Raw genomic sequence first — 27298 nt, 5'->3', positions numbered from 1 at the left:
TGAGCTGGGCAGAGGCTGGGGCCGAGGAATACTGGGACCCTCACGGCTGCAAGGGATCGAAACCCCAGCTTCATGTCGCCTCAGCAATAGGTAGTTTTGGGAGCCGTTTACCTGCAAAGCTCATGTCTGGGTATGTCCAGTTCTCCGTGCTCCAGCCGCACCGTCAGGAGCCGCTTCTCCATCATCTGGGCCTGGTTTTAGTGACAGCTTCTTGTTTCCTCTAAGTGGTTACATTTCCTGGAATACAGCTGTTGACGGTGTTCCCTTACTATCCTTTTGATAATGGAAGGGTCTGTGGTGATGGTCTCGCTTTCATCCCTCAGACTGATAATCTGTGTCCTAGTCTCCTCTTCCTTCTCTCTCTTCTCTTTCTGTCAATCTGGCTAAAGTTTTATTCATTTTGTTGACGCTCTCAAAGAACTGGCTTTTGGTTTCATTGATTTTCTGTTTTCAGTGTTATAGATTTCTGCTTTTATACTTGGTTTGTATAAGGATGTATATTGTTGGGTGGAGTGTTCTATAAATATCAGGTAGGTCAACTTAATTGTGCTGTTTAGGGCATCTAAGTAGCTTTACTAATTTTCCATCCATTTGTTCTATTGGCTATGAGAAAGGAGTTTTAATGTCTCCAACTGTAATTGGGGATTTATCTGTTTTTCAGTTTTTGTTTCATGTTTTTGAAGTTCTTTTGTTATTTAAAATTGTCATCTTCTTAGTGAACTGACCCTTCCTTTTATCTTTATGTAATCTCTTTACTGCTGATAATACTCCATGTTCTGACGTCTATTTTGTCTCAGCCAGCCCATCTTTTACAATCCTTTTCAGTTAAATCTGCCTGTATATTTCACCTAAGTCGGTCCCTTATAGACAGCATGTGGTTGGCACTTCTTCCCTGTGTTGACTGTCTCAGGCAGACCCCTCCCGGGTGGCCCCTTGGCTGACATCCTCCCGGAGAGCAGCTTAGCCCTAGTGCCAGCACACATCTGGAAGCTCTCACTGGCGCAGTGACAGTCACATGTTCACTCTGGACCAGTCCCTGAGGCGAGGGCATAGAGTGTGCTAACTGACAGCCTGGGTCACATACCCAGCCTAGAGCCAGATGGGGTTCGGCCGTCAGCCCCACCTGAACCCCAGGAACCGAGGAGGGGTTATGTAAAGCATGCCTTCTCAACTGGGGTGATATCACCACCAAGGGGTTAAAACAATCTTAGGTATTATAATGGTTTAACAGACTGAGAGTATATCTGCACGATTAATATTTCATCGGGGTGGGTGATTAGAAAAAAGATGTCTAAAACAGCTTCTAAGGGGACAGTAATGACAAAAGAGGGTTGAGAAATGCTGCTCTGAGGGAAACTGAGGTGCTGTCATCAGAAGGAGGGGGATGGATACCAAGCAGCAGAAACAGCACCTGTCCACTGGGGGGCCTGGAAACCGAGTCAGCAGCAGTCAGGAGGGGACCAGTAGGTGCCACCTGTCAGAGTGGCTTGGTGAGAGCAGGGCAGGGGGCATTGCCTCGAAAGCTGAGCCTCGTCTTCAGTCGCCCTGGCCTAGGAGTTCTGGGGTTGAAGACTTAGTTTTTAGGAACGTGAGGAGGTACTCTGACCCGGCCACTCTCTGCTGTCTCTGGTGCAGGTCAAAAACGAGGTGGAAAAGCTCCCCCGGCAGCAGCGGAAAGAGAGCTTGAAGCAGAAGATGGAGGAGCACGCGCAGAAGAAGCAGTTTCTTGTGAGTCCTTGCCCTCACTTGGGGTAGAGGGGTTGGGGAGTCCCAGGTTTGAGACCCTGCTGGTGACCATGCCCCTCTGTCTATGCCCTGCCCCTCGAATGCCCATCTCTTACTCTGAATACTCAAATCTAGCCCATCCTCTTGTCATCCCGCTCTCACCTCGCCCGTGCAGTCCTCCTTGACTGCCCTCACTCCAGCTGGAAGCGAGCTCTCCCTTCTCTGGATACCCCACCTTCACCTCACCTCTCCCAAAGCCTTTAGTGCCTTCTGCCTTGTTTTAGGGTTGTTTGTAAGTCACGTCTCCTTGGCCAACCCAGCATATCCATCTGCTCACTTGGCATCTTTTCGCAACTGAAACCCATGATTTCCCAGACCTGTTCCTTTTGTGTTTGGCGGGGGCACCGCCCTCCATCCGGACGGCAGGCCTGACGCCTCCTTTCCTTCCAGTCCTCTACTACCTACCTCCTCAAGCATGTTTTCTGTTACCTCCAAACTCTCTGGATCCATCAACTTGTCCACATCTCTGTGACCCCCTAGCCACTGTCATCTTTTGCCTGGACGGCTGCAGTAGCTTCCTAGCTCATCTCCAATCTGGCAATTGTATTGAGAGCCTCAAAAGTGTGCACACGCTTTGGCCTGGACTTTCTGTGTCTAGAGACTAATCGTGAGGACTGATCATCACAGAGGCTCATGGACATTGAGCTACCAGAGTGTGAAAAGCGGCGCTACCTAAAACAGAACCTGGAAACAACCTATCACATACTGGCTAAATAAGTTAGGGTAGAGCCAGACTATGAAAGACTTTCAGCCATTAAAACTCATTTGCTAGATTATTACATTATAACAGGGAAAGGTGTTTTAGATGTTTTTTTTTTTTTTAATTGTGGTAAAACAGATAGAATGTAAAATTGCCATCTTAACCATTTTTTAAGTGCACAGCTCAGTGGCACTAAGTACATTCACATTGTTGTGCAACCATCACCACCATCCGTCTCCAGAACTCTTTTCATCTTGCAAAACTGAAACTCTGTCCCCATTAAATACTAAACCCCCATTTTCCCTCCTTGTAGCCCCTGGCAACCACCATTCTGTTTTATGTCTGTATGAATTTGAACTCATATAAGTGGAGTCATACAGTATTCTTCCTTATGTGACTGGCTTAACAGAATGTCCTCAAGGTTCATTTATGTGGTAGTATGTGTCAGAATTCCCTTCCTTTTAAAGACTGAACAATATCCCACTGTGTGTATATACACATCTTGTTTCTCCATTCCTCTGTCCATGGACACGTGAGTTGTTTCCACCCCTTGGCTACTGTGAATGCTGCCGCTAAGAACACGAGTATGCAAATCTCAAGCATCTCTAAAAATTGACCACAATACAAGGAGCACACGTCAAACATTTAAACGTCTAACAATAGTTGCTTAACAACATGTTTGCAGTCAGTCAGTACTCACATTTCCAGTTGTCTCCTTTGAAAAGTTTTTTTTACAATTTGTTGTTTGAATCAGGGTCCAACCAAAGCCCACGTCACAACTGGCTGACATGTCTCTCGGTCTCTCTTACATGTCCTCTCTGTATATTTGCTCTTGTCCGTTTTCTCTGTGACCATGATGACTTTGCTTCTGTAAGACGTACAATAAGCGCTGAGCGCGCGCTAAGGGAAAGTCTGGCCTCCGCCCTCCCGCAGGACCGGGACTTCCTAGCCAAACAGAAGGAGGACCTGGAGCTGGCGATGAAGAGGATCACGGCTGACAATAGGAGGGAGATCTGTGACAAGGAGCGCGCGTGCCTCACTAGGAAGCAGGAGCTCCTTCGAGGTGGGTGTCCGAGAGCGGGGTGCGTGTGGGCCAGAATCTGTCAGTGGGCATCCCAGCCTCGGGCAACAAAGAACTGCTGGGTGTTGTCCACCCTAAAACTAAACATCATCGTTCACGGTGAAACACGAGGAAAAGCCCCACTGAAGTCAGGGCCGAGGCAAAGGTACCAGTTACCCCCAACACTACTGGACATTATTGCAGATGTTGAGGGGGAAATGGAAGCGATGGAGAGTGGGTGGAAACTGTCAGTCAGTAAGTGAGCTGGGCCAATGGGGTGGCAGGGGTGAAGACAGTACTGAGAGCCCTTGGTGACAGCCATCACGTACTGAGTGATTGCTCTGCCAGGCTATGTGACAGTCAATTTTCATACCTTAATCTCAATGAATCCTCACCTTACCCCTTCAAGGCACATCCCACTAGTCTCCTCAGTTTTATAGATGAGGAAGCTGAGGCTTAGCGAGTGACTGTTCTTTGGCCAAGGTTGCAGTTAATGAGGGGCCTTGACTGCAGATCTCATCTTGAAGCTGAGCTCTTTATGCTGATGCAGTGGCGTTTTGACAGGTCTGTACACTGGCAAGGCCCTCACAGCATGAGACCTTCCGGAGCCAACAGTGTGGGCCACCACCCCAAGGGAAGAGGGCAGGGGACCTCCTGGGGAGGAAGGGGATCAGAGAGGGGGCTCATCTCCCTGGGGGAGCTCAGATGGGGAGTCTCTGGTTGAGAGAGCTCTGAAGAGCTTGGGGTCTCTCATAGCCCCAGGCCTAGCAGATGTTTTGTGGGGTTTGCAAAGCAAGTGGGCCCTAACTAGCTAGAAATCTGTTCTGTGAGCTACACGTAAAACAGTTGGACGCATGAATATTTGAGTTTGGCACCTGTGGGCTTTTGTGAAGATGTAAAGAGCACAGGGCCAGGATACCAGCGCCGGCTTTGACTCATTTATGTGATGGGGCTGCCACCAGGGCTTTGGAGGCCTCAGTACTTGGTGTGACCCAGCAAAGTGGGGTTCTTACTGTTCCGACATTCTGAATAGAGCCTCGGATGTTTCAGGAAAGCCCTCGCTTCCTTTGTCCCACGCTGTCCATAAGAACCACCCTACTTGTGGGGCAGTGGTTCTGACGGGTGTAGAAGCCAACTCCCGCTCCAGTGTACCACGGGTGGATACCGCTTTTCCTAGGCCAGGAATGCAGTGAAGTAACTGACCACTCACAGGGCTGAGAACCAGGTTCCATGAACAGCCTTCCAGTACGAACGCCACACTCTTTTTTGGTAATGCATCTGGGAGACAAGGAGGTTCTCACCCATTTTCCAAAGGAGGAAATAGTGACGAGACCATCCTGTCATCTTCACGGGGTTTCCACATATCCCTTCCCATGTGCCCACTAGGAAAGCAGAGGCCCGTGGAGATTGGACGTAAATGTCTCCCTCTGAGGTATGGCTGTGCCCACTTGGCACAGGTGGAAGCTGAGGTCCGGAGAGGGTTTTTTACCTGCCCTCAATCCCAGCGAGGGAGCTGGCTTCCAGCCGAGGCGTCCAGTTTCTCGGGCTCCTGGCTCGGAACCCTTCCTGCTGTAGCGAGCTCTCATCCCGTGGGTGTTGAGGAAGTTTCTGGAGTGGCTCATCCAGCCTGGTGTGAGGAGGTGGCACAGTCAGCAGCTGCATGGTGAGGGGCCGGGGAGGGTCCATGGGGCTCTGGCCATCGGCACCTCACGCTGCGGTGTCCTCCACAGACCGGGAGGCGGCGCTGTGGGAGATGGAGGAGTATCAGTTACAGGAGAGGCACCAGCTGGTGAAGCAGCAGCTCAAAGACCAGTACTTCCTCCAGCGGCACGAGCTGCTGCGCAAGCACGAGAAGGTGAGGCTGCCCCGGGATGGGCACCACTTGGGTACCACCGGTGCTCCCAGGAGGACTCAGGTGGGCATGGGGAGGTAGGGGAGGTCCTTGGGGGATGTCTTGCCTCGACTCAAGGGGCCAGGAATAGGGGAAGCGTGCGGAAGCCGATGGCCCCAGCGGCTCCCTCACTGCTACCTGATGTGTGTCGCTTTCACACTTGTTTCTTTTCCCTTTCTGTGCCCTGCTTTTCTATTTTCTCTTTCTCATGCATTAGAATACTTATAGGTACCGATTTAAACACCACCCTTGCCAGGAAGCCTTTTCTAACCTCCCCAGAGCAGCTGAGGTCCCCTGCTCGGGTGGCCAGAGCACCCTTTACCTCTGTGCAGTTGTCCCCTTAGTGGGGACCCAGACAGATAATCCGAGCTCTGGCTGCACAGCTGGTGTGGGTAATTGCAGTTCCTCATCTGAGTGCAATGACGGCAGCCAGCAGAGGTTTCTTGTAGGAGGCGAAACCGACTGTTTTGAAATACAAACAGGTGTTAGGTGAAGGAATAATTCACGTTTATCAAGACTTTTTAAAATACAAATTGACATCTGCCATGAAAATGGAAACCATCCGGTGTAGTGTACACTTTGCTTTGAGGTAGTAGCTTGTGATGGCATGCCGCCATCCATTAGATGAGAAGGCACTTAGAAGACTCCAAAATATTAATCACAGTCATTTTTAAAGAGAGAACAGAGGTAGCAGACGTGCAATGACTCAGCCTGCTGTGCTGAGCGTCCTGGGCCGCCTGGGCCCCCGACCTCAGCGCTGGCTGGCCTTCCCTTCAGGAGCGGGAGCAGATGCAGCGGTACAACCAGCGCATGATAGAGCAGCTGAAGGCGCGGCAGCAGCAGGAGAAGGCGCGGCTACCGAAGATCCAGAGGAGCGAGGGCAAGACGCGCATGGCTATGTATAAGAAGAGCCTGCACATCAGTGGGGCGGGCAGCGCGGCTGAGCAGCGCGAGAAGATCAAGCAGGTGGGGCTGCGGTGGCGGAGGGTTCCAGGCCTGAGCCTCAGACCGTTGGGGACATCAAATGTTAGATGCCACACAGGCCTCGGGAGGAGGTCTGCAAGTCCCAGCCAGAAGCCTACCGGTGACCTGGCCCCTGGTGGACACAGAAAGGCCGGCGGCGCTTTCTCATGCCCCGTTCCCCTTCGCACTCCAGTGCGTCTGTCCTGCAGCGTCCTCTGCTGCTCAGCCCCTTCCTCTCATCACCGAGACCCCACTCGCATGCCACTCCCGTGGCTCGGGTCACGGACTCAGCGGCCCTGGGCTCCTGGGATTCTTCCATGGTGCACATGCTGTCCTAGCATGTGGCACGGCAGTGTCGTGTCACCACCAGCATCGAGGGCTGGGACTCAGCTGGGGGAGGACTGAAAGCGGGGCATAGCCAGTGTGGGGCGGGGTACTAGGGCTGTGCACAAACGAGTCCTGCTGACGGGCCTCCCCGGGACACCCACCCTTTCTCTGGTGCAGTTCTCTCAGCAAGAGGAGAAGAGGCAGAAGTCGGAGCGGCTGCAGCAGCAGCAGAAACACGAGAACCAGATGCGGGACATGACGGCACAGTGCGAGAGCAACATGAATGAGCTGCAGCAGCTGCAGGTACTGCCCGTCCACTGCCCCCTGTTGCCTCAGTTTCCCCCCAGGCAGTCAGCTCAGGGGCCAGAGACTCTACACACAGGGAAGGATTCTCATCAGACAAGCCCAGGGTGGAATGGTTTCAAACCTGCTGTGCTGTATAACATTGGCCAAATCACTTCACCCTCCCAAGCCACAGTTACCACATCCACACGATGGGACTGGGGTGGGGGGAGAATCCCCATTTTGAAGGCTTAGAGTGAGGCTTTGAAAATGAGATGACAGAGCTGAAAGGGCCTGGCTGTGAGCAAAACCAGACAAGAAAGAAAAACTACAGACCAGTATTTCTCATGAACACAGATACACAAATCCTCAATACGGTGTTAGCAAATTGAATCCAACATCATATAAAAAGAATTACACACCACGACCAAGTAGGATTTATCCCAGGCTGGTTCAACATTTGAAAATCATGGCATCAACAGACTACAAAAGAAGTCACATGACCATATCAGTCGATGCAGAAAAAGCATGTGATAAAAGCCAGCACCGGCTCATGATAAATACTCTCAGCAAACTAGGAATGGAGAGGAACTTCCTCGACTCGGTCAAGAACATCTACAGCCTATAGCTGACATCATTCTCCAGCGCTGGATGCTCAAAGCTGTCCCACTGAGATCCGCAAAACGGTGTCCTGGTGTTGCCAAGACCCTTGGTGGCCCTTTCCCTAGGGAGATCCCTGACCTCTAGTTTCCTGGTTCCCCAGTTTGCTGCGCTGCAGGAGCTGGTAGTTGGAGCCCCCCTGTGGTTGAGTGAGGCACTGTCACGGTGAGGGATGGGCCGAGTCAAACCTCTCACTTCAGGAAGTTGCTCAGGCTCCTGGGTCCATCTGGCAATTTCTGGGGTCATGGAGGGGCGTGCCCTGTGCTGCTGTGTGAATTTTAGCCAAGCCACTCACATTCTACAGCTGTTTTCCCATCCCTGCCTCATGGGGTTAGTGTGACGGTTAACTGGGAGAAGCCGTATCGAGAGCTGGGAGCCCAGCTCCTGGCTGGTCACGGGTACACAGTGCTGCTATGAGTATTATTCCTGACTAAACCAATTTCTAAACTCCCAGAACCTTTCAGCTTGAAAATAAAAATAAAAATCCGCCAAGGGGGACTTCCGGTCAAGATGGCGGAGTAGGTAAACACTGTGCTCATCTCCTCCCACAACCACATCAAAATGACAACTACACTGTAGTCTAAACCTCATCGGGAACCACTGAAGACTAGCTGAACAGACGTCCTGTAACTGAGGACACACAGAAGAAGCCATGTTGAGACTGTTGGGGGTGGAGACACAGAACGGGCAGGTCCCGCACCCCTGTGTGGTGATTAAGAATTGGGAGGGATGTCTCCACTGAGAAGGGGTCCCCATAACATCTGGCTGTGAGAACCAGTGGGGACTGCGTCCAGTGACACGGAGGGCTGCTGGTCGTAGGTAGGTGCTGCAGGTCGTAAAGGGCCCAAGCACAGACTCACTCACAAACTCACTTGCTCTGGGCTCCAGCACAGAGGTAGCAGGGACATACGGGGAGGAACTAAACTGACGTGCTTCAGGGCGAGGGCTGGAGGGGGAGGGGCCAGGACATTCCGGTATAGAAGTGCTGGCAGGCGCCACCTTCCTTTGTTGAGTCTTCCACCCACCCAGCTGGACTGGCTACGGCTGGCACCAAACCCAAGTTCTCCATTAACCTGGCTAACACTGTTCACCCCACCCCATTCACACGCCAGCCAAACCTCTTCCAGTAGCTCCCCCACACAAGCAGCCTACCTCAGCTCATACTGTGGACTATGCTAAAATGTCTCAAAGGTCCACAAACCCCGAAGCAGCAGCAGCTCGCCTTGGTGTGCCCTATACCTCTTGCTAAGCTACCCCAAGCCTGGTATAAGCAGTGGCCAGTCTTGACTTGGAACGAGCCTCAACGATGGCCACAAAACTGGCACAAGTGGCAGCTGAGCTCAGCTCACACTGTGGTGCCCACCAAAGGACGCCAAGCCTGACACGAGTGGCAGCCAGCCTCGGTTTGCAGAACAGCCTGTCCCAACCATCTCCAAGCCCAGCACAAGAATCAATCAACTGCAGGTCACTGTATAGTTCCTACCTCAAGCTGGGCACAAGGAGTGGCTGACCGTCACCTGCACTGGAGCCCCTCCCAGCTGGATTGGAACCAACACACTTGGTGGCCAGCTTCAGACCACACCAGAGTACCACCCAACCAGCTCCACAAATGACACACCTGAAAGGTGGATTCGACTGGCACTACAGCCCCACCAAAGCGACTCCTGCTCTGTAAGGTAGCCCCTGCAAAACGTCTTGTCCATTGTAGTCATGGCCAGCTGTCAGCCTGAGGGTCAGTCTCACCCACTGATATGTCAACAGCAATCAACAGAAGGGGGGCACAACACAACCCACACAAGGGACACCCATGGAGCACCCAACTCAGGTGATGAGGGAGACTGTACCATTGGGCCCCACAGGACACCTACTACATAAGGCCACTCTACTAAGACTGGGAGATGTAGCAGATCTTCCTGACACATAGAAACAAACACAGAGTTAACCAAAATGATGAGACAAACATGTCCCAAATGAAAGAACAGGAAAAAACTCCAGAAAAAGAACAAAATGAAAATCAACCAGATACAGAGTTCAAAACACTGGTTATAAGGATGCACACTGAACTTAGGAGAAGAATAAATGAATTCAGTGAGAACTTGAACAAAGAGATAGGAAAAACAAAAAAGTACACAGGAAACAAAGAACCAGTCAGAAATGAAGAATACAATAACTGAAATGAATACAGTAGAGGAAATCAATAGCAGGTTAAATGAAGCAGAGGATTGAATCAGTGATCTGGAAGACCAGTTAGTAGAAAAGAAGAAACAAAAAAATGAGGATAGTTTAAGGGGCATCTGGGACAACATCAAGCGTACCAACATTTGCAACATAGGGGTACCAGAAGGAGAAAAGCAAGAGCAAAGGACTGAAAACCTATTTGGAGAAGTAATGACTGAAAACTTCCTTAACCTGGCAAAGGAAATAGACATACAGGTCCAGAAAACGCAGAGTCCCAAACAAGATGAACCCAAAGAGGCCCACACCAAGACACACCATAATTAAAATGCCAAAGGTTAAAGACAAAGAAAGAATCTTAAAAGCAGCAAGAGAACAGCAGTTAGTTACCTACAAGGGAATTCCCATTAGACTGTCAGCTGATTTCTCAAAAGAAACTTTGCAGGCCAGAAGGGATTGGCACTAAATAGTCAAAGTGATGAAAAGCAAGGACCTACAACTAAGATTGCTCTACTACCCAGTAAAACTATCATTTAGGATAATTTTCAGTGAAGGAGAAATCAGAGTTTCCCAGACAAGAAAAAGGTAAAGGAGTGCATCAGTACTAAACCAGGATTACAAGAGATGTTAAAGAGACTTTTTTAAAAAGATCAAAAATATGAGTAAAAAATATAGGAAAGAAAATAATTCTCACTAACAAAGGCAAACAGTAAAAGCAGTTGCTCAACCAACTATAAAGCTAGTACAAAAATTAAAAGACCAAAGTAGGAAGATCATATGTAATTACAATAAATTAAGGGATACACACACACACACACACACACACACACACACAAAGAAGTAAAAAATAATGACAAAACAAATGTGGCAGGGTAAAAGTTGTGGGGATTTTAGAATGTGTTCAAACTTAAGCGACCATCAACTTAAAATAGACTGCTACCTAGTGTTTCCCCTGAAAATAAGACCAGGTCTTATATTAATTTTTGCTCCAAAAAATGCATTAGGGCTTATGTTCAGGGGTTGTCATCCTAAAAAATCATGCTAGGGCTTATTTTCTGGTTAGGTCTTATTTTCGGGGAAACACGGTATAAACGTAGCTTAGTGTATATATACGTGTGTGTGTGTATATATATATGAAGCACATGATAACCACAAACCAGAATCTGTAAGTGATATACCAAAAATAAATCGAAAGGAATCCAAATATAACACTATAGCAAGTCATCAACATAAAGAGACCAAGAGAATAGAATGGAACAGAGAAGAAATATAAAATCAGGAAACAATAAAATGGCAATAACTACATACCTATTAATAATTACTTTAAATGTAAATGGACAAAATGCTCCAATCAAAACACATAGGGTGGCTGAATGGTTAAAAATACAAGACCCTTACGTATGCTGCCTATAAGAGACCCACTTCAGATTGAAAACACACATAGATTGAAAGTGAAGGGATGGAAAAAGCTATTTCATGCAAATAAAATGAAAAAAGAGCTGGGACAGCAATACTTTATCAGACAAAATAAATTTGAAAACAAAAGGTGTAATAAGAGACAAGTGCGTTTCATAATGATAAAGGGATCAATCCAACAAGAGCGTACAACTCTTATGAACATTTACATACTCAACATAGGAGCATCTAAATATACACAGCAAATATTGATGGACATAAAGGGAGAGATATGGTAGGAACTTGAACGCTCACTGACATAAATGGACAGATCATTCAGACAGTCAAGGAAACAGTGGCCTTAAATGACACACCAGACCAGATGGATTTAATTGATATCTTTAGAGCATTTCACCCAAAGCAGAAGAATATACATGCTTTTCAAGTGCACATGGACCATTTTCCAAGACAGACCATGTGTTAGACCACAAAACAAGTCTCAATAAATTGAAGCACATTGAAATTGTATCAGGCATTTTCTCCAGTCACAATGGTATGAGATGAGAAATCAATTACAAGAAGGAAACTGAAGAACGAACACATGGGGACTAAATAACATGCTATTAAACAATAAATGGATTGATGAGATCAAAGGCAGAAATCAAAAGATACCTTGAGAAAAATGAAAAGGAAACACAACAACCCAAAACCTATGGGAAACAGACAAAACAGTTCTAAAAGGGAAATTCACAGTGACACAGGCCTAATTCACAATCAAGAAAAAATCTCAATCTAACCTTATACCACCTAAAGGAACTAATTTGAAGTCTTAGAAAAAGAAGAACGAAGCCTAAACTAAATAGAAGGAAGGGGAAAAAAAAAATCAATGAAACCAAAAGCTAGTTCAATGAAAAGGTAAACAAAATTGATAAACCTTTAGCCAGACTCATAAAGAAAAGGAGAGGGTGCAAATAAAATCAGAAGTGAAAAGAGAAGTGACAACCACAGAAATACCAAGGATTATGAGAAATTACTATGAACAATTATGCCAACAAATTGGACACCCTGAAAAAAACTGATAAATTCCTAAAAACATACAATCTTCCAAGACTAAGTCAGGAAGAAAGTGAAAATCTGAAGACTGATGAAATCAAATCAATAAACAAAAAACTCCCAACAGAAGTCCTGGACCAGATGGCTTCACAGGTGAATTTTACCAAATATTCAAAGAAGAATTAATATTTATCCTCCTCAATCTATTCCAAAAAATGGAAGAGGAGGGAAGGCTTCCAAACTCAATTTCAGAGGCCAGCATTACCTTGATACCAAAACCAGACAAAGACACTACAAAAAGAGAAAATTATAGACCAATAAAGCTAATGAACACCGGTGTAAAAATCTTCAACAAAATATTAGCAAACCAAACTCATTGCATTAAGTGCAATACATTAAAAAGATCAGGGGCAGCCGGTTAGCTCAGTTGGTTAGAGCGTGGTTCTCTTAACAACAAGGTTGCCGGTTCGATCCCCACACAGGCCACTGTGAGCTGCACCCTCCACAACTAGATGGAAACACATACTTGACTTGGAATTGATGGGTCGGTCCTGGGGAAAAAAACACACTTAAAAAAAAAATCATACACCATGATCAAGTGGGATTCATTCCTGGTATGCCAAGTTGGTTCACAAATCAATTAACGTGATACACCAACCACATAAACAAAATGAAAAATACAAATGATTATGAAAAATGTTAATTCTTTATAGAAATGTTTACATTATAATGTTAAGTGGGGAGGGAAGCAGAATTCAGAATTGTCTATATAGGGTGAGCTAAACAATATACACAATAGAGCCTGACAGGAAATACATTTAAAGTTTTGTAGTGGTTGCCTCTGTGTGGTGGAATTGGGGCACACATTATATTTGTTTATTGTTAGTAGTTTTGTTAAAATGACATATGTTTGTGTTTAAAAATTCAAACAATGAACAACGAAACAAGTTGCAAAAGTACTGCAGATCCCACTGCACAATAAGAAATATTAACATCGATATTCTGGATTGCTCTTGCAGGCACCTCTCAGTGCGTTTGTATTTACTTGTATAGAGTTCAGTATAAATAGGGTTATTGACCAAGGAGAAGAAACAGTAAGTGAATGATGCTGGTGCCCCTGTGGCTATAGCATGAGGTACGTCTCAGCCCTCTGTGCCTCTGCCTTCTGAGTTTCTTACCTGTTCTGTCTGGAATTTGTTCCAGAATGAGAAGTGTCACCTCCTGGTAGAGCATGAAACCCAGAAGCTGAAGGCCCTGGATGAGAGCCATAACCAGAACCTGAAGGAATGGCGGGAAAAGCTTCGGCCACGCAAAAAGGTAACCATGTCCGGGCTGGTGGGCTCTGCTCCATGTTGTGCCACAGGTGTCTGCCTAGGATGTAGATAGATATAGATAAGACACACATTTATAGGTTAATTTTAAGGAACTAGCACATATGATTGTGGGGGCTGATGAGTCTGAAATCTGCAGGGCAGGTCGCATCAAGGAAGGGTGATTGTTGCCATCTTGAGTCCTACTCTGGGGGCAGAATTCCTTTCTCCTTAGGGGACCTCAGTCTTTTCTCTTAAAGCCTTCAAATGATTGGATGAGGCCCACCCACATTATGGAGGGTAATCAGCTTTACTCCGAGTCTACTGAGTTAAATGGTAATGACATCTAAACAATTCCTTCACAGTGACAGCTAAACTGGTGTTTGACCAAACAGCTGGGTACCACGGCCTTGCCAGGTTGACAAATTAACCATCACAGGGTCTCAGTGTGGTCACTTGTAAAGGGGAGATATAAACGTTGTATATAGTGTTATGCAAAAAGTCACCAGCCCATAGTCCAGGCCAAGGACACACTCATTTCCTTCCACTCTCCTAAACTCTCTGAGGAGAGCGCTGCCCTAATTCTCCTTGATCACATGCCGTGAAGCCTGAGATTTGTTCTGCTGTCATACATCAGCTCTGCTTGCTGTAACTGTGGTCTGGACAGCAGGTAGCTGCCTACCTCAGCTATGCAGTGGCCTTGGAAGTCCTTGATTTGACGCTTCCCTCCCTGTGCTAATGGAGCTTTCTGGCTGGAAGCTGGCCAAGGTCCCAGAACTTTCTGTAGCAGCCCACACTCATCAGTTTCTGTAAATACAGCCTGCTGGGAATTTTGATACTTGACACTCAAATCAGTAATGCTCCTGCTGATATAGGTCGACTCGGGCACTAGGAAAGGTTAACCTGGTTCTCTTACCTGGGGGTTGCTGTACCCTTGGAACGTTCTGAGAGTTCGAAAATGAACGACTACGTTGCCTCTAGCGATTGCCTCATATCCCACATTGCATCATGGGGGTACCTGGGCTTAGGGGAGGTACTGCAAGTGTGTGTTGGGGAGCTGGCACTGGATTGTCTGTGGGGGCTGCCTCTTTGCAGAATTTCTTGTAGAACTGTTGTATCATTAGCTACCTGGGTTGCTGCTAGAACACTGACCTAGAGGTGATATTCATTCTGGAATAAATATTCTTTTACACTCTTGCATTATACTCAGCAGCCTTGAGCTGCTGTCCGTGTGTGGGGGCGTGGAGATGACTGTACACTGTTGAATATTTTCAGAAAAATTTAAACCTCTTTTGGGTAAGTACAGAATATCTCGTAGGGCCAATAAAGTGTTGAATGGGTCATAGTTAACACAGAATGTGGCCTCAGACAAAGTCTTCCCTCCCAAACCTTGCTTTTTGGGGCTGTAAATGTGGCTAACATTTAGTCCCTTAAAGCAGGTGTTAATAAACTACTGCCCATGGATCACATCTGGCCCACCACCTGTATTTGTAAATAAAGTTTTACTGGAACAATGCCATGTTCATTCATTTACATATTGTCTGTCTGTAGCTGATTTTGCACTATAGCCATGGTGGAGTGGTTGTGACAGAGACCTTACAGACTGCAAAGCCAAAAATAACTACAATCGGGCTTTATACAGAAAAAATTGCCGACTCCTGCCTTAGGTTATATGCAGGAATATAAGTGGTAGGTAGAATACAGTAATGCTTAAGCTCACAGGTTTGGAGTAAGAGACATGGGATAAAGTCCTAGCTCTCCTATTACTACCCGTGAGACCCTGGGCAAGTTACTAAACCTCTCTGCTCAAAAAGCGGTAGCTCTTATCATTAAATTGGTATTCCAATAGCAGGGGTCACAAACTGATGGCCCATGGGCTGAAACTGAGTACCAGACGTTAGGTTTGGCCAACATATAGCAATTTACTTTTTTTTTTTTTTTGAAAGTTGCCAACTTTTAAGTATAAGGAAATTTGACATAAAGAAAATCTGGATTTCCAGTTTCTTTTGAAAACCTACGTGCTCTAGCAATAATATACTAGGCCCATCATACCAAATGACAGCCATCAGCTGGAGCGGAGGAAAACCAGCCTCTTCGGACACAGCACGTACTCTTCACCACAGTCTCCACCACTCCCTATTGCCTCACAGCCAGCTCGCTCCACTCATTTCATCGCCTGGCTGGCTCCCATAATAGGCACTGGGTTACAGGAGCCTACACAGTACTGCTTTTGTCTTGCTTGTGTGTAATGTTTGCTTGCCATGAACACCTTCACATTAATACATCCAGCAAAGGAGAACTTGAGCCAAGAGTCTGCGATTTCCCAGAAATTCCAAGTCACTCATGTCCAACCAGGATGAGGCATGACTTCCAGTGCCTTGCCTTCCCTCACGTGGATGTCCTACAACAGGATGGACAAATTGGTGGTGTGATTCAGTATCCTTTCCCCATCTTTCTTTAGAGTTAGAGAGAACTCACTAGAACTTAGTGAGTTTAAGAAGAAGAGCTTAAGGTTGGGAATTCTGGTAATTATTTGTTAAGCAGAGACTATTTCAGGGCATCCAAAGAATCATCTTAAAAAAGAGAGATGTAATGGAATGCTGGTCAGATCCTGTGAAAATAGATACTTGTACACTAAAAATAAGGAAATCTGGCTGATGGTCAAATGCCTCTTAATAATGAAGCCACATTAACTGACAGCCCTTGTGTGCCCGGCTTTGCAGAGGGTGGAGCAGTGTGTCAGAGCTTGAACTCTTAGTTAGGCCTAGGTTCACATCTTGGTTATGCCAAGCTTGCCGAGTGGCCTTGGGCAAGTGAGCTAAGCTCTCTGAGCCTCAGTTTCTCCATCTGTAAGATGGCGACAATAGTATCTATCGCGTAGGGTGAAGATGAGATACGATGCCATGCACACAGCACTGTGCCTGACATGTAGGACGCACTCAGTCATTATGACCCGTTCGTTTTGAATTCCATCCTTACGACAGCCATGCTGGCAGGGAGGAGTACTGTCACATTACACAGGAGGAAAGACTCAGAGAGGCAGCGACAAGGCCACACAGCTGGTAGCGATAGAGCCGAATTCTGCCTGACTGTAAAGCTCATGTTCTTTCCACTGTACTCTGCTTCCTTTCTCAATTGAATGCTTATTATTGGAGACCCTCAAGATATTTTTCTGGTAGGATCCAAGTTATATAGATAAATTTGCGTGTGCCCAAGGGAAGCTCCTGCAGTGTTTGTCAGCTCCCGTTACAACACAGAGAACCCCAAGCACACCACCAATTTCCAGAATTAGAATCTCGGGGTGGCGTGATGGCATGTGTATTTAAAAACCAACTCCCTGGGTGATCTCTGTGGGACGGTGCCCTGGTTAGGGTCACTGTAATTGGACAGTTCTGTTCCCCCCATGGTTAAAATCACTCCATTTTTTACCTCCAGGTTTTCTCCACTCATTTGGCTGTTTTCCTGCCAGCAGATTTGCTTCTGCTTTTTCCTCAATCCCATCCAGACTGGCATTTCCCCAAACTGTAGCCCTGGCCACAGGACATTCCTGTATGGCTGTGGCAGGAGGAAGGAGGGGTGCTTGCCTTCTGGGTGACGGGCTCTGGGAAAGGAAAGGGAACATCAAGTTACCCAAGCTCCAAGGCCTGGGAGGGACATTTCCAGGGCAGGACACTGGTGGGGGCCCTGTGCTTGGGAGACCTGTCCTAAGGATCTGACTGAGCCTCTCTACCCTCTGTCGTAGGCTCTGGAAGAAGATCTGAACCAGAAGAAGCGGGAGCAAGAGATGTTCTTCAAACTGAACGAGGAGACAGAGTCCCCAAATCCCACCACCCCAAACAAGGCCACCAAGTTCTTCCCCTACAGCTCTGCAGACACTTCCTAACAGCCAGCCAGGGTGGCGGGCCTCGGGGTCCCCCATTCTCTGTGAACAAGTAACTCAGGACGCCCTTCCCTCTTGCTTCCATGCCAGCTCGATGCAGCCCCGTGCCCGTGCAACCCCCGTGTTCCTGACTTCTCGCCCCGTCACGGAGGGTGAGGCTTTATGATGTGTCGCCTAATCCTAATATATGTTCTCCTTGAACCCCAGATCCCTTCAAGCTGTCAGTGATTTGGGCTGTGTGTGGGGTCAGGGTCCATGGAGGAATGGGTGTTCTGTGGCCTCGAGGCCCCTCCTATTTGCCAAAACACCAGTTTTGTTCTCTGGACGCACAGTGCTGTTGCTAAAGTTACCACGGCCTCATGCATATTGGAATCCTTGGTGGCTTTTCAGCCATTCCCTGCAGTGTCAGACAAGAATCACAACTTCTAACGGCCATTTTGGTTCCCAGTGGAGCCTGACTTGCAGCCAGCTGCTCAGAGGGGTGCCCTCATTTCTCCAGTTCCCCCCATTTGCTTTCCACTTGAGACAAGGCTGTGTCTGTAATGGTGGGATGGGGGAGAGCCGGACTCGTTCATTCTGCTGGTCTCAGGTGTTTTGTGCCATTTTGTGTTCCCCACTTCCTACCCACTCACATACACACAGGGCATGGGCTCCTGGCACCACCCAGGCTTGCCTCCGCCCTGGGCCTCTTGTGCCAGGTAGGTTGGAACACGTTTGCTGCCTGAGCCACTGAGCAGGTTAGGTGGAGCCACTGGCATGGGGCATGCTGGGTGTTGACACCAGAGAACAAGATGGCACAGGCGGACCTGCCCGTCTGCGATTCCTTTTGGTCCCCATGTGAGATCCTGAGTTCAGGGATCAATCCCTCACCACACAAGACTTTCACACCCCAGCCTGCTCTCATCTCACAGCTGCCCATCCTGTGTGCAGGTGATACAGGAAGGCCATGTCCCAGCGCCCCTCCTAGTTCAGGAGCCCAGCCTTAGACTTCAGACAGAGGCTGGCAGTCACGGGGACCTCTGTTCAGGAAGCAAAGCCTCAGGGAGAAATAGAATGCTTCCTGCTCCCAGGAACACGGCAGGAGCAAAGCTTCTGTCTCTCATCGGAATCCTGGGCTTTCGGGTCACTCAGTTGGCACCCCAGATTCTGATCCCCCAGGCTGCAGTGTCAATAACCCAATGAAAGCAAATGCTCAGGCCAGCATTTACAAACAAACTTATTTACAAAGACGACTTTTCACCTTAACTTCTAACTAAGAACAAATATAAATGAATGGCTTCTTTAGGAAGATACCTGCTTTCAAAAAGCAAGACAGAAAATGGAAGGTGATTGGATTGTGAGGAATCGTATGGGCACCGAATCTGGGCACGATTTTGCTGGTGACGGAGTGACGGACACACCCCGGGAGGACTCGCTCCTCCTTCACTCCTGTCATCCTCTCCTGATCCTGCAAAGGGAGGGCAGCCATTCAGCAGAGAAGGGACTTGGGGCTCCTGAGTCACGTATGCAGGGGGCCGTGGGAAGGCAGTGGTCCTCTCAGGTTAGTGAGCACTCGGCTTCCTGCTTCAGTATTTGACCCGGATGGGACAGTTTCAGGTCTCAGCAAAGGAGACAAGTGAGACAATTATCCCCTTTAATCCTCTTAAGTGCACAGGTACTGGGGAAACGTGCACTAGCAGCAGTGTAACCAGACTGCACGCCCAGTCCCGCCAGGCGAGGTCAGGCAGGGCTGATCTGGGCTGTTTACAACACCGCCTTTACAGCCTGGGGTGTGAGAAGCAGTGTTATGTGAGATGCGGCTTCGTGGCTCAGGCAGGCCTTTGGTTATTCCCTTACTTGGCTTGTTCACACTGGAATCTCGTTCAGGGGTAGCTGTTCCCTGCTCAGTGCCGCCTGAGCCCCAGTAGCTGCCCTGTCCTTCCCGGATGGGGCCTGGGTGGGTCTTCCGGCCTCACGACTGAGCCAACGTGCAGGCCCATCACTGAGAAGCCCACGTAGTTCTCTGCGTGCTCTGTGCTACTGTTTCCTCTGTAAGGGACACACAGAACTGTTTCTCCTTTTCAGTCAATTTATTGCAGAGTAAATCTAACTAACTTATATTTTCCCTTGATGAAGGATAGAAGTTATTTTTATGTAGTTTTCAAACTTTATACAAGATTTTTGTAATATGTTCTCTGCAAAGTTAACTGCAAGGAAGTAATATACTTCTAATAAAATAACAAGGTGAGAAACTCTATTTGCCTTTGGGGTTGTTCTCTTGGATGGGGGTGGTTCTCTTGGATTGCCAGACAAGCAAAGGGAGAGCTGAACCAAGGGGCTAGCTTCTGAGTGCACTGCTGCCTGCCAGGTCATACAGCCGGTCTGACTGTGGGATTTCTGTTCTGAAAGAAGTTATGCTTGGCTGTGTGTGAGTGTGTGTGTGTGTGTGTGTGTGTGTTTTCTATGGACATTTATTCTCATTTAACAAACATCTGGCCACCAAGAGTTTTCACATATTAACTTACTGAATCCTTTCAACAACCCGAGGAAGACACTGCCATTCCCATTTTAGAGATGAGGAAATGGACACTGGGCAAGGGGAGGGTCAGGCCAAACCTCACACCGCTGGCAAGTGACGCGTAGGGATTCAACCGTAGACCTTCTAGCAGTGCTACCTCCCCCACACCTCTTCCCCTGTCCCCAACTGCCCATTACACTCAGCAAGAGTCACACAGACACTTAGCCACTAGCCATCTCTGCCATGTTTAAAAGATTTTTTCTGCCTTTAAAGTTCCATTCAGGGGTTCTTAACCTGGGGTTCCCAGACCCCCACCAAGGAATCCATGGATAGAATTCAGAGTGCCTTTGTACCAGGATGGAAGAGTTGGTCTTTCGTTTTACTGACCTCTAACTGAAAGGCAGCATTTCCTTTCCTTATGGACGTAGGCCACACATTTTAGTAGTAGTAGCAGTACCTGTAACTGTCAGCAACAGAAGTCAGAGATTTCATCTCACGTGTGGCTCTTAAAGACATCTTAAAATATCATTTTGTTCATCACTTTGAAGTTATAGTAGTAATTAGACCTATTGCTAGATCTTGTTATTTAATGTGATATATGAAAATATACTGTATATATGTATCACATTACATACATATGTCACATATATAAGCAAGTTTTCCTAATATCTTGATAGCTTAATTTCATTGTTAATGATTTCACTTGTAATCTATGTGCTTTATATTGTATATCGGAAAGTATTCTGAGAAGGGGCTCATAGTCTTTGTGGAACACCGTAAGATAAAGAACCCCTACTCTGCAGCCCTGAGTTGTCCCTGTCCTAGAAACTTTCCCACCAGCAGGTGGCGGTCCACTGTCAATGTCTCGCAAGTCCGTGAACTGGGTGTTTAGGGATGCAGGTGAACAAACAGCTGGCACGCCTCCCATTAAGGGCTAGAAAAGTGACTGGGGTTCCCAGGGAAAGCACTCATGAGACTGGTGAGGAAGACAAAGCATTAGGGGTTGTGTGGAACTTGGGAAATGAGATGATCCCACATTAATTGATACCGCATAATCACAAGTACTAGAGATGCTGTAATGGGTAAGATACTGAGTCTTCAAAACACTTGTCCTGTTGAGGAAACACCTGGAGAGGCAGAGTGTCCGTGCAGGCTGACACAGCCTGGGAGAATCAGGGAGGACTTCCCAGAGGAGGTGATGCTGAGTCTTGGAGGACAAATGAGTACGTGAAAAATGCATTCCGACACCGCGGTAGAGTTGAGGGTGAATAGCGGTAGCCATGAGGGCCACACTTGCATGCCGAGCTCAAACTGATCCCTACTGCCCTGTGGACAGTAAGAAGACTCAGAAAGAGTTTACTCGGTAAGGACAGTTGAAATCATGACCACAGCAACTCAAGAGACCAGCTGAAAAGGACAAAAACAATGCTGATATTGAATGGGAATACTGACCCACACAGGTTGGAGGCTCTAGAAAGTAAAGGGGAAACAGCAGGCTCCATGAAGGCAGGGAGTAAGACTTTAGCTGACCCCGAAACCCCAGAACCCAGCATGTTGCAACACTGAGATATCCAGTCTGGGTCCTTGTACCATAAAGAGTTCGCTAAGGGAGGTGTGGGGGGTCTGGGGGATGTAGACTGGATGTATATTAACCTGCTGTGGTACCAGACGTCTGGTTAATAACAAGCATGTCTTTAGTTAAAAACAATACTGAGAGAACTTCCACTTCCAACGATGGCAGACTAGGTAATTCAGACCAATCCTAACACGGAGGACAATTGGAAAAGCTGGACAAAATAATTAAACACTTTATAGGTGTTCTAATCTCCTCACTTTATAGGTGCAGAGAAAAGCAACCTCTGACATTAGGAAGCTGGCCTGCTACATGACAGCCAGGCTGTAATGTTACTAGATGGTAGCCTGGCCTGCTTAGCTCGGTCTTGTGTTCTGTTGAATATAATTTTTCACAGAACATAAACATCGGACAAGGCCATTCTGTAACCATGAGAGATCAAGACAAAAACAAGACCACTCCTTAAGTATACCCGCTCGCAGATAAAACGTGACCATTGTTCAAACCACAAAAAACCAAACATCCCCCATCCTGGCTAACATGAGGGGGGCAGCTTCCTTACCAATTACAGCGTTAGCCTCAGTCTAGTATTCCTCCCTTCCAGGTAAGATTTAACGAGATGCCCAATCATAGAATTACCCCCACTTCCTGGCACCATCGAACTCAGAGTAAAGTCCCCCACTTCCTTAAACCCTCTCCCAAATCATCTAATAACTTCTACTGAGATGCTCATGCCCCACGCTTTCCCCTTACAGCAACCAAGCAATAAACGCAACTTCAACTACCTGTCTCTGGTGGTCTTTGATTAGGAGGCAGTGACAGACCTAAGGTCACCGAGAGCTGGTGACCGAGTTCACTAGGCGTCCCCAGGTCTCCAGCTGTGTTCTGTCTTAGCACCTGTCACTCTGGGTAAATGTCTGCCTTCCTGCGCACTAGAATGAAGCCCACGAGAACAGAGGACCTGTCTGGGATGCTCGGAGCGGATTCCCAGGGCCTAGACTGGTGCGCAGCCGAGGCCAGAAGTTTAAAAAGTATTTTCTGAACAAATGAATACGAGGGGCTCACTATTCACAGGTTCCCTTTCATCTCTCAGCTCCTCTCAGTTCCATGAGCACTACAGCTCCTCTCCAGAAACCTCTTCTTCCCCATCGAAATCTCCAAACACCTCACTGGGATGCCTGAGAGGGATGATGGATGGCCCTTGTGGACCCTCCTCCCTTGCCCGAGCGTCTCTCGCTCGCTGGCCCCCTCCCACACCTGAGCCCCAAGACCACTCCCTCTTAACGCACCCAGAACCTACCTGTCTCCAATGTGTCCCAACTACCATGCGCTAGCTGACCAGCTGCGCCGCTACCTAGACGTCGAATGGGCATTGCGGTGGCCGACCGCGCATGTGCGGAAATTGGTCGCACAAGCGGGACCTCCGACAAGCGAAGAGTTGCTTCTGAGTTTCCGTTCCGGTCTGAGTAGCCTTGGGCTGCCAGGAAGTCAGGGGGAAGTAGCCGGAAGCAGAACCCGCGCGCAGGGCTTTCGGGGACATGTAGTGGCGGGGCTCCCAAGGCCCTACCCGGTGGGAGCCCGTGATTCTTGCGGTCTGAACGTTCCGCATTCACGATTCAGTGCCACTTTCGCCGCAGAATTCAGCTTCGCGCTGCCAGGAGAGATTGGCCGGGTGTCGGCTTTTCATTCCCACAACGCTTGGCGGGCACGCGGCGCCTGCTGGGAGCGGTAGTCCTGTCGGCGTAGTGCGTTCGCCGAGGGGGAGGGCGGAGCTGCCGGCGGCCCGGGCGGGCTGGCAGCTAGAGTGGGTGCGATTACCGCCTCCGCCTCTGCCGCCTCCGCCGTCGCCTCCTCCGCCCGGGCCGTTCGCTGCTGCGCGGGGAGAGCGAGGCGGGGCCGCCATGGAGCCCGACTCGGTGATTGAGGACAAGACCATCGAGCTCATGGTGAGTGCGGCCCGCTGGACCGTCTGTTCTTCCGTCCGTCCGGCCCCGGGCGGGCCTGCCCATCTCAGGGTCCGGCGCGAGGCCGGCCCTGGCCCTTCCCCGCCGTTTCGGCCCCGACCTGGGCCCCCTGCCTTCCCTGGCCTCGGGCCGGGAGCGGTTCCTCCGGATCCCTCGAGATCTCAGGCCGGACCTGGTCCGGCCCCCTCCCTGCCCCTCGGTTCTCCTCCCCTTATCCTGTCTCCGGGCCCATCTCTCGAACGATCCTCGCTCGCTTCTGCTGTGGCCGTAACTCATACTCGCTGTAGCATCCCATTCTCCTTTTCTTAGAAGGGGATTCGTTAATTTTTTTTTCCTCCTCTATTTCCCCGGCCCAGGCCTGCACCGCTCTTGAAAGCCCCAGTCAGGCCGAATGAGGTGGTGGGAGGGGATACGGAGGAGATGGATCAGGGCCTTGGCCTCCGCGACCTAGTGCGGGGTCTCAGCCCCCTGTCCCCAACCTAGGGCTGTGTGGATGCCGGGATAGGCCCTACAGGGGTGGAGGTGGGGAGCTCTCGGGTTTGAGGTGGTGACGGAGAAGGGGTCTCTTTCCCGGGCCCCTTTGATGTCCGGCTTCTCGGACAAAGGGTTTCCTACTGGGCCGAGAGGGATGTTTGCATAGCAAGGCCCCAGGTACTCTGGATTCCATCTTCCAGGAAAGGGAAACCGTAACTTCATGTTTTCGAGAGCTGCTTTGGGAAATTGAGGAAGGGGGGAGGGTTGCCCTCATCACTGCCGTCAGTTCTTTCTTCTCAAAAAAAAGGTGTGTGTTGGGGGGAGAATCCTAGGCCTCAGGGGAAACGATAACTCTTCTGTTAGGAACCATTGGTAGCCAGACCAGACTTCCTGGCCCCGCGGTCGCCCCAACCCCCTCCCCCCTTCCCCCTAAGGACTTGAGCCAGAAGGAGTTTTTAGAAACAGGACCACAAGAGAGTGGCTAGTAGAAACGAAGAATTTGCTACTTGGTGGATGATTCGGTGGGAGAAATAAAACATGGCAGCTATTACCTGCCAATTTGAACATCAGAGAAATCAAACGGGGCTATGGAGAGTTGGGAGGAGGAAGTCTTTGCTTCAGCAAATGGACAAGCCCAGGCTTTCTTCCTGTGGAAACCTTGACAGTTTTTTGTATGTCCCCTAACACGGTAACAATTTCTAGCCCACGGTTGAGAGGAAAGGTGAAAGAATCTACTTAACCCAGCAAAAGGTTTTCCTAGCCAGATTTTCTCCAGTGTGAAAATGTTTATTGAGTCAGTAATTCCACTGGGTAGGGTCGGTGACATCAGAGCCACTTCCCCCATTTAATGCTATAAATAATAAATGGTGACACTGAAAGTCTGTTGGATAGCTGCATGGTTTCTGTGGATGATGGTACTTGGGGAGTTGAGATGTATGTTTTAAAAATGGAAGTACAGTAGCATAAATCCGGAGGCAGCTTAATATATGCTGCTTTTGCATAATTCACAGACACAGAACTAGACTTCTCCAGCATTCTTGAAAACTAAAAAAAAAAAAAAAGCTCTGATAGTTTAGGAAGTGTGTGCACACGTGTGGTTGATTTCTAAGGGATACATACTGTCACTTGGGGCTTTTTATTTGATTTTCATTTATTAAGTAATTTGTCCTCTTCAGTATAATTGTAAGTCAAGTGTTTGGTATTCTGCAACTTTTGTAGTGGATTATTTTGGTAAAATATCTTAATTAGAATTATAAATATAGTACATATTCTTATGGATGTTCATACATGTACTTAACAGGAATAATTCATATTAAAAAATTGTATCTTGATACCTCTTTGAAATTGGCTGTCCTGTGCTCCTTTCATTTCTGTTCATTTAAAGAGTAACTAAAATGTCTTTATTTTCAAAAGAGAAGAAACACAGTGTAATCTATTTAGTGTCTTCGTGTATATTGTAAAAAAAAAAAATCAGGCCTAAATTTACTGGCTTCCTATGCTATACTTATAACCTAAAAAAGGTTTGATTTTTACATGCTTGTGCTTGTCTGTGATCTGAAAAAATATTTCAGCCTTTTAAGGACATTATAAACTGGGATTCTTAGAGAATTTAGAAAGAGTTTAATAGTTATCTAAATCAATTTTAAAATGGCTTTTTTTATATATGGATTTTGATACTCCCTCAAAGGGATAGCAGTTAAGACTCTTAGGCAACCCTTTTCATAAACATATATGTATTTTAGTGTAGTAGGTAGTAGCACAGGTACTTAACTGATTTAGCAAATCCAGGAGCAGATGTAGGAATGATAATGCCTTAAAATCTAATTGCATGTGGCTTTCTGTATTAACTGTATTTTAATTACAGTTTCCAGAAGTAGGTTAAAAATATTTTTTACATTGGTTTCAAAATAACATGATTGAAGGAGGGGAAAGGGTTAAAGGGATGGTATTTTGAAAGCCTAAAGCACGAAATATTTTTAGATTTTTATGAGTCAGCTTCAATACTCAAATATTTGTCATTGTGCGGCCTGTACCAGTTTGGTACTTAATGGTTAACAGGGTAACTTCCATTTGATAATTTCAGAGTGTGCTGTATTAAAGAAAGGAAACAGACTTCATGGGTATCTCTGATTTCTTAATCTTCATTCCTCTACTTTGATTTTGATTCTTTCTCCTTTTTCCCTTGCACTTCTTCACTACTAGGAAATAAAGCTGGTGATAGCAGAATAGTTAAAATCTCCAAAATACAACTACTTTGTGACTCCCACCCCTGCCTGAGGCTGAGTCCACAAAGAAGCCTTTTCCAACAGACCTACCTCATTGGGTTCAGTCTTTAACATGGATGATACACCCTTGATCCAGACAACTCGCTGCATTTACAATTGCTGATGGTGAATAATTTACCCACCAAATGATTTTCATGGCCTTGTAGTGGCCCAATACTATACCTAGCTTGTGGGACTGTTTTTCAAACTTCTGGCTTCAGTATCAGCTTTTGTTATTATTAATGAGGTAGAAAAGTAGTAATCCATTTGGAAATACACAGTTTACCAGGCTACATCTAGTGCAGTGGACTTCACTGGAAAGAATGAAAACTATGCATTATGTATCACATGATATTTATTAATGCTTGAGTTAGGAATACGAGTTCATGTTCAAGGCACTCGTTGCTAGAAAGCACTCTGCTGCGAACTGGAAGAGAAGGATGGTTAATCCTCTATTAGAAGACAGCAGAAGTTGACGGTAGAAGTTTTGGAAGGGGGAATCCTGCCTTCTCTTTGGGTGTGAATGCACCCCTCCCCCCACCTTTACACAATTAATAGTTTGCATTCTATTGTTAGCTGTTGAATGGTTCCCCTCCTTGCTAAGTGACCCTAAGTGAGCCATTTCCCTTCTGTTTTATCTCTTAAGTGGCTAATTGTTATAATATAGGTAAAATACATTGTACCTTATTAAGAGGGTGTGATATCAGTGCTATTTTCAGAGCTATTCAAGTACAGGCAGGCCCCAGGGCCACGGGGATGCAAGAAAAGAAAGTGAAGTTACTGGAAAAATTTCCTTTTCTTTTTTTTTTTTAACTTTTGGATTTCCAACCCCTCTTCCTACCACTGGCTTTCTAAGTAGAGTAAGGGGAAAGTTTAGTGACTCCTTTAAGAAATTGGATCTTTGTCTCTATCATTTACCCTCATGTAAGGCTAACCTTGTGCTGATTTACCAAATGCAGATTATATAGACAAAGGAGGGTCCCAATGAAGCAAACAAGTGTTTATGGATCTCATTGACGTTCCTCAAGAGACTGTGGCTCAAATA

General features: G+C 47.4%; 2 protein-coding genes and 1 long non-coding RNA gene across 14 annotated transcripts in view; 2 read left to right on the top strand and 1 right to left on the bottom strand.

Moving 5' to 3' along the window:
* Positions 1–19723, top strand: part of STK10 (serine/threonine kinase 10) — an 88496-nt gene extending 68773 nt beyond the window's left edge. For both annotated transcript variants that reach the window (XM_033096140.1, XM_033096141.1), the window contains exons 13-19: positions 1636–1728; positions 3419–3548; positions 5276–5400; positions 6214–6402; positions 6904–7029; positions 13495–13608; positions 17344–19723. In XM_033096140.1, the coding sequence (XP_032952031.1) occupies positions 1636–1728; positions 3419–3548; positions 5276–5400; positions 6214–6402; positions 6904–7029; positions 13495–13608; positions 17344–17484 (918 nt within the window). In that variant the 3' untranslated portion in view covers positions 17485–19723. The remainder of the gene's footprint in view (positions 1–1635; positions 1729–3418; positions 3549–5275; positions 5401–6213; positions 6403–6903; positions 7030–13494; positions 13609–17343) is intronic.
* Positions 7–22993, bottom strand: LOC117016650 (uncharacterized). 3 transcript variants are annotated; one of them, XR_004421938.1, is made up of 7 exons: positions 22852–22993; positions 17031–17202; positions 13470–13662; positions 5759–5898; positions 5035–5289; positions 3186–3353; positions 7–248 (listed from the first exon to the last, which is right to left on the bottom strand). It is a non-coding gene; the product is annotated as an uncharacterized LOC117016650 (long non-coding RNA). The 3 variants fall into 3 exon arrangements; XR_004421936.1 differs by lacking the exon at positions 7–248 and having other exon boundaries at positions 1735–3353; positions 22852–22992; XR_004421937.1 differs by lacking the exons at positions 7–248; positions 17031–17202 and having other exon boundaries at positions 1735–3353; positions 22852–22973.
* Positions 22994–23096: 103 nt separating this feature from the next.
* Positions 23097–27298, top strand: part of FBXW11 (F-box and WD repeat domain containing 11) — a 102119-nt gene continuing 97917 nt past the window's right edge. For 3 of the 9 annotated variants that reach the window (XM_033096148.1, XM_033096150.1, XM_033096146.1), the window contains exon 1: positions 23331–23497. Coding sequence is in view for 6 of the 9 variants with exons in the window: in XM_033096147.1 (XP_032952038.1) it covers positions 23453–23497 (45 nt within the window). In the remaining 3 variants the exon portion in view is untranslated. Of the gene's footprint in view, positions 23498–27298 lie in introns of all 9 variants that reach the window. The other 6 variants (XM_033096143.1, XM_033096144.1, XM_033096145.1 and 3 more) reach the window with 4 other exon arrangements.

This window comes from Rhinolophus ferrumequinum, chromosome 24, assembly GCF_004115265.2.
Source record: "Rhinolophus ferrumequinum isolate MPI-CBG mRhiFer1 chromosome 24, mRhiFer1_v1.p, whole genome shotgun sequence".
NCBI lineage: Eukaryota > Metazoa > Chordata > Mammalia > Chiroptera > Rhinolophidae > Rhinolophus > Rhinolophus ferrumequinum.
Note: the sequence above shows the minus strand (reverse complement) of the source record. Positions and strands in the feature narration are given on the sequence as shown.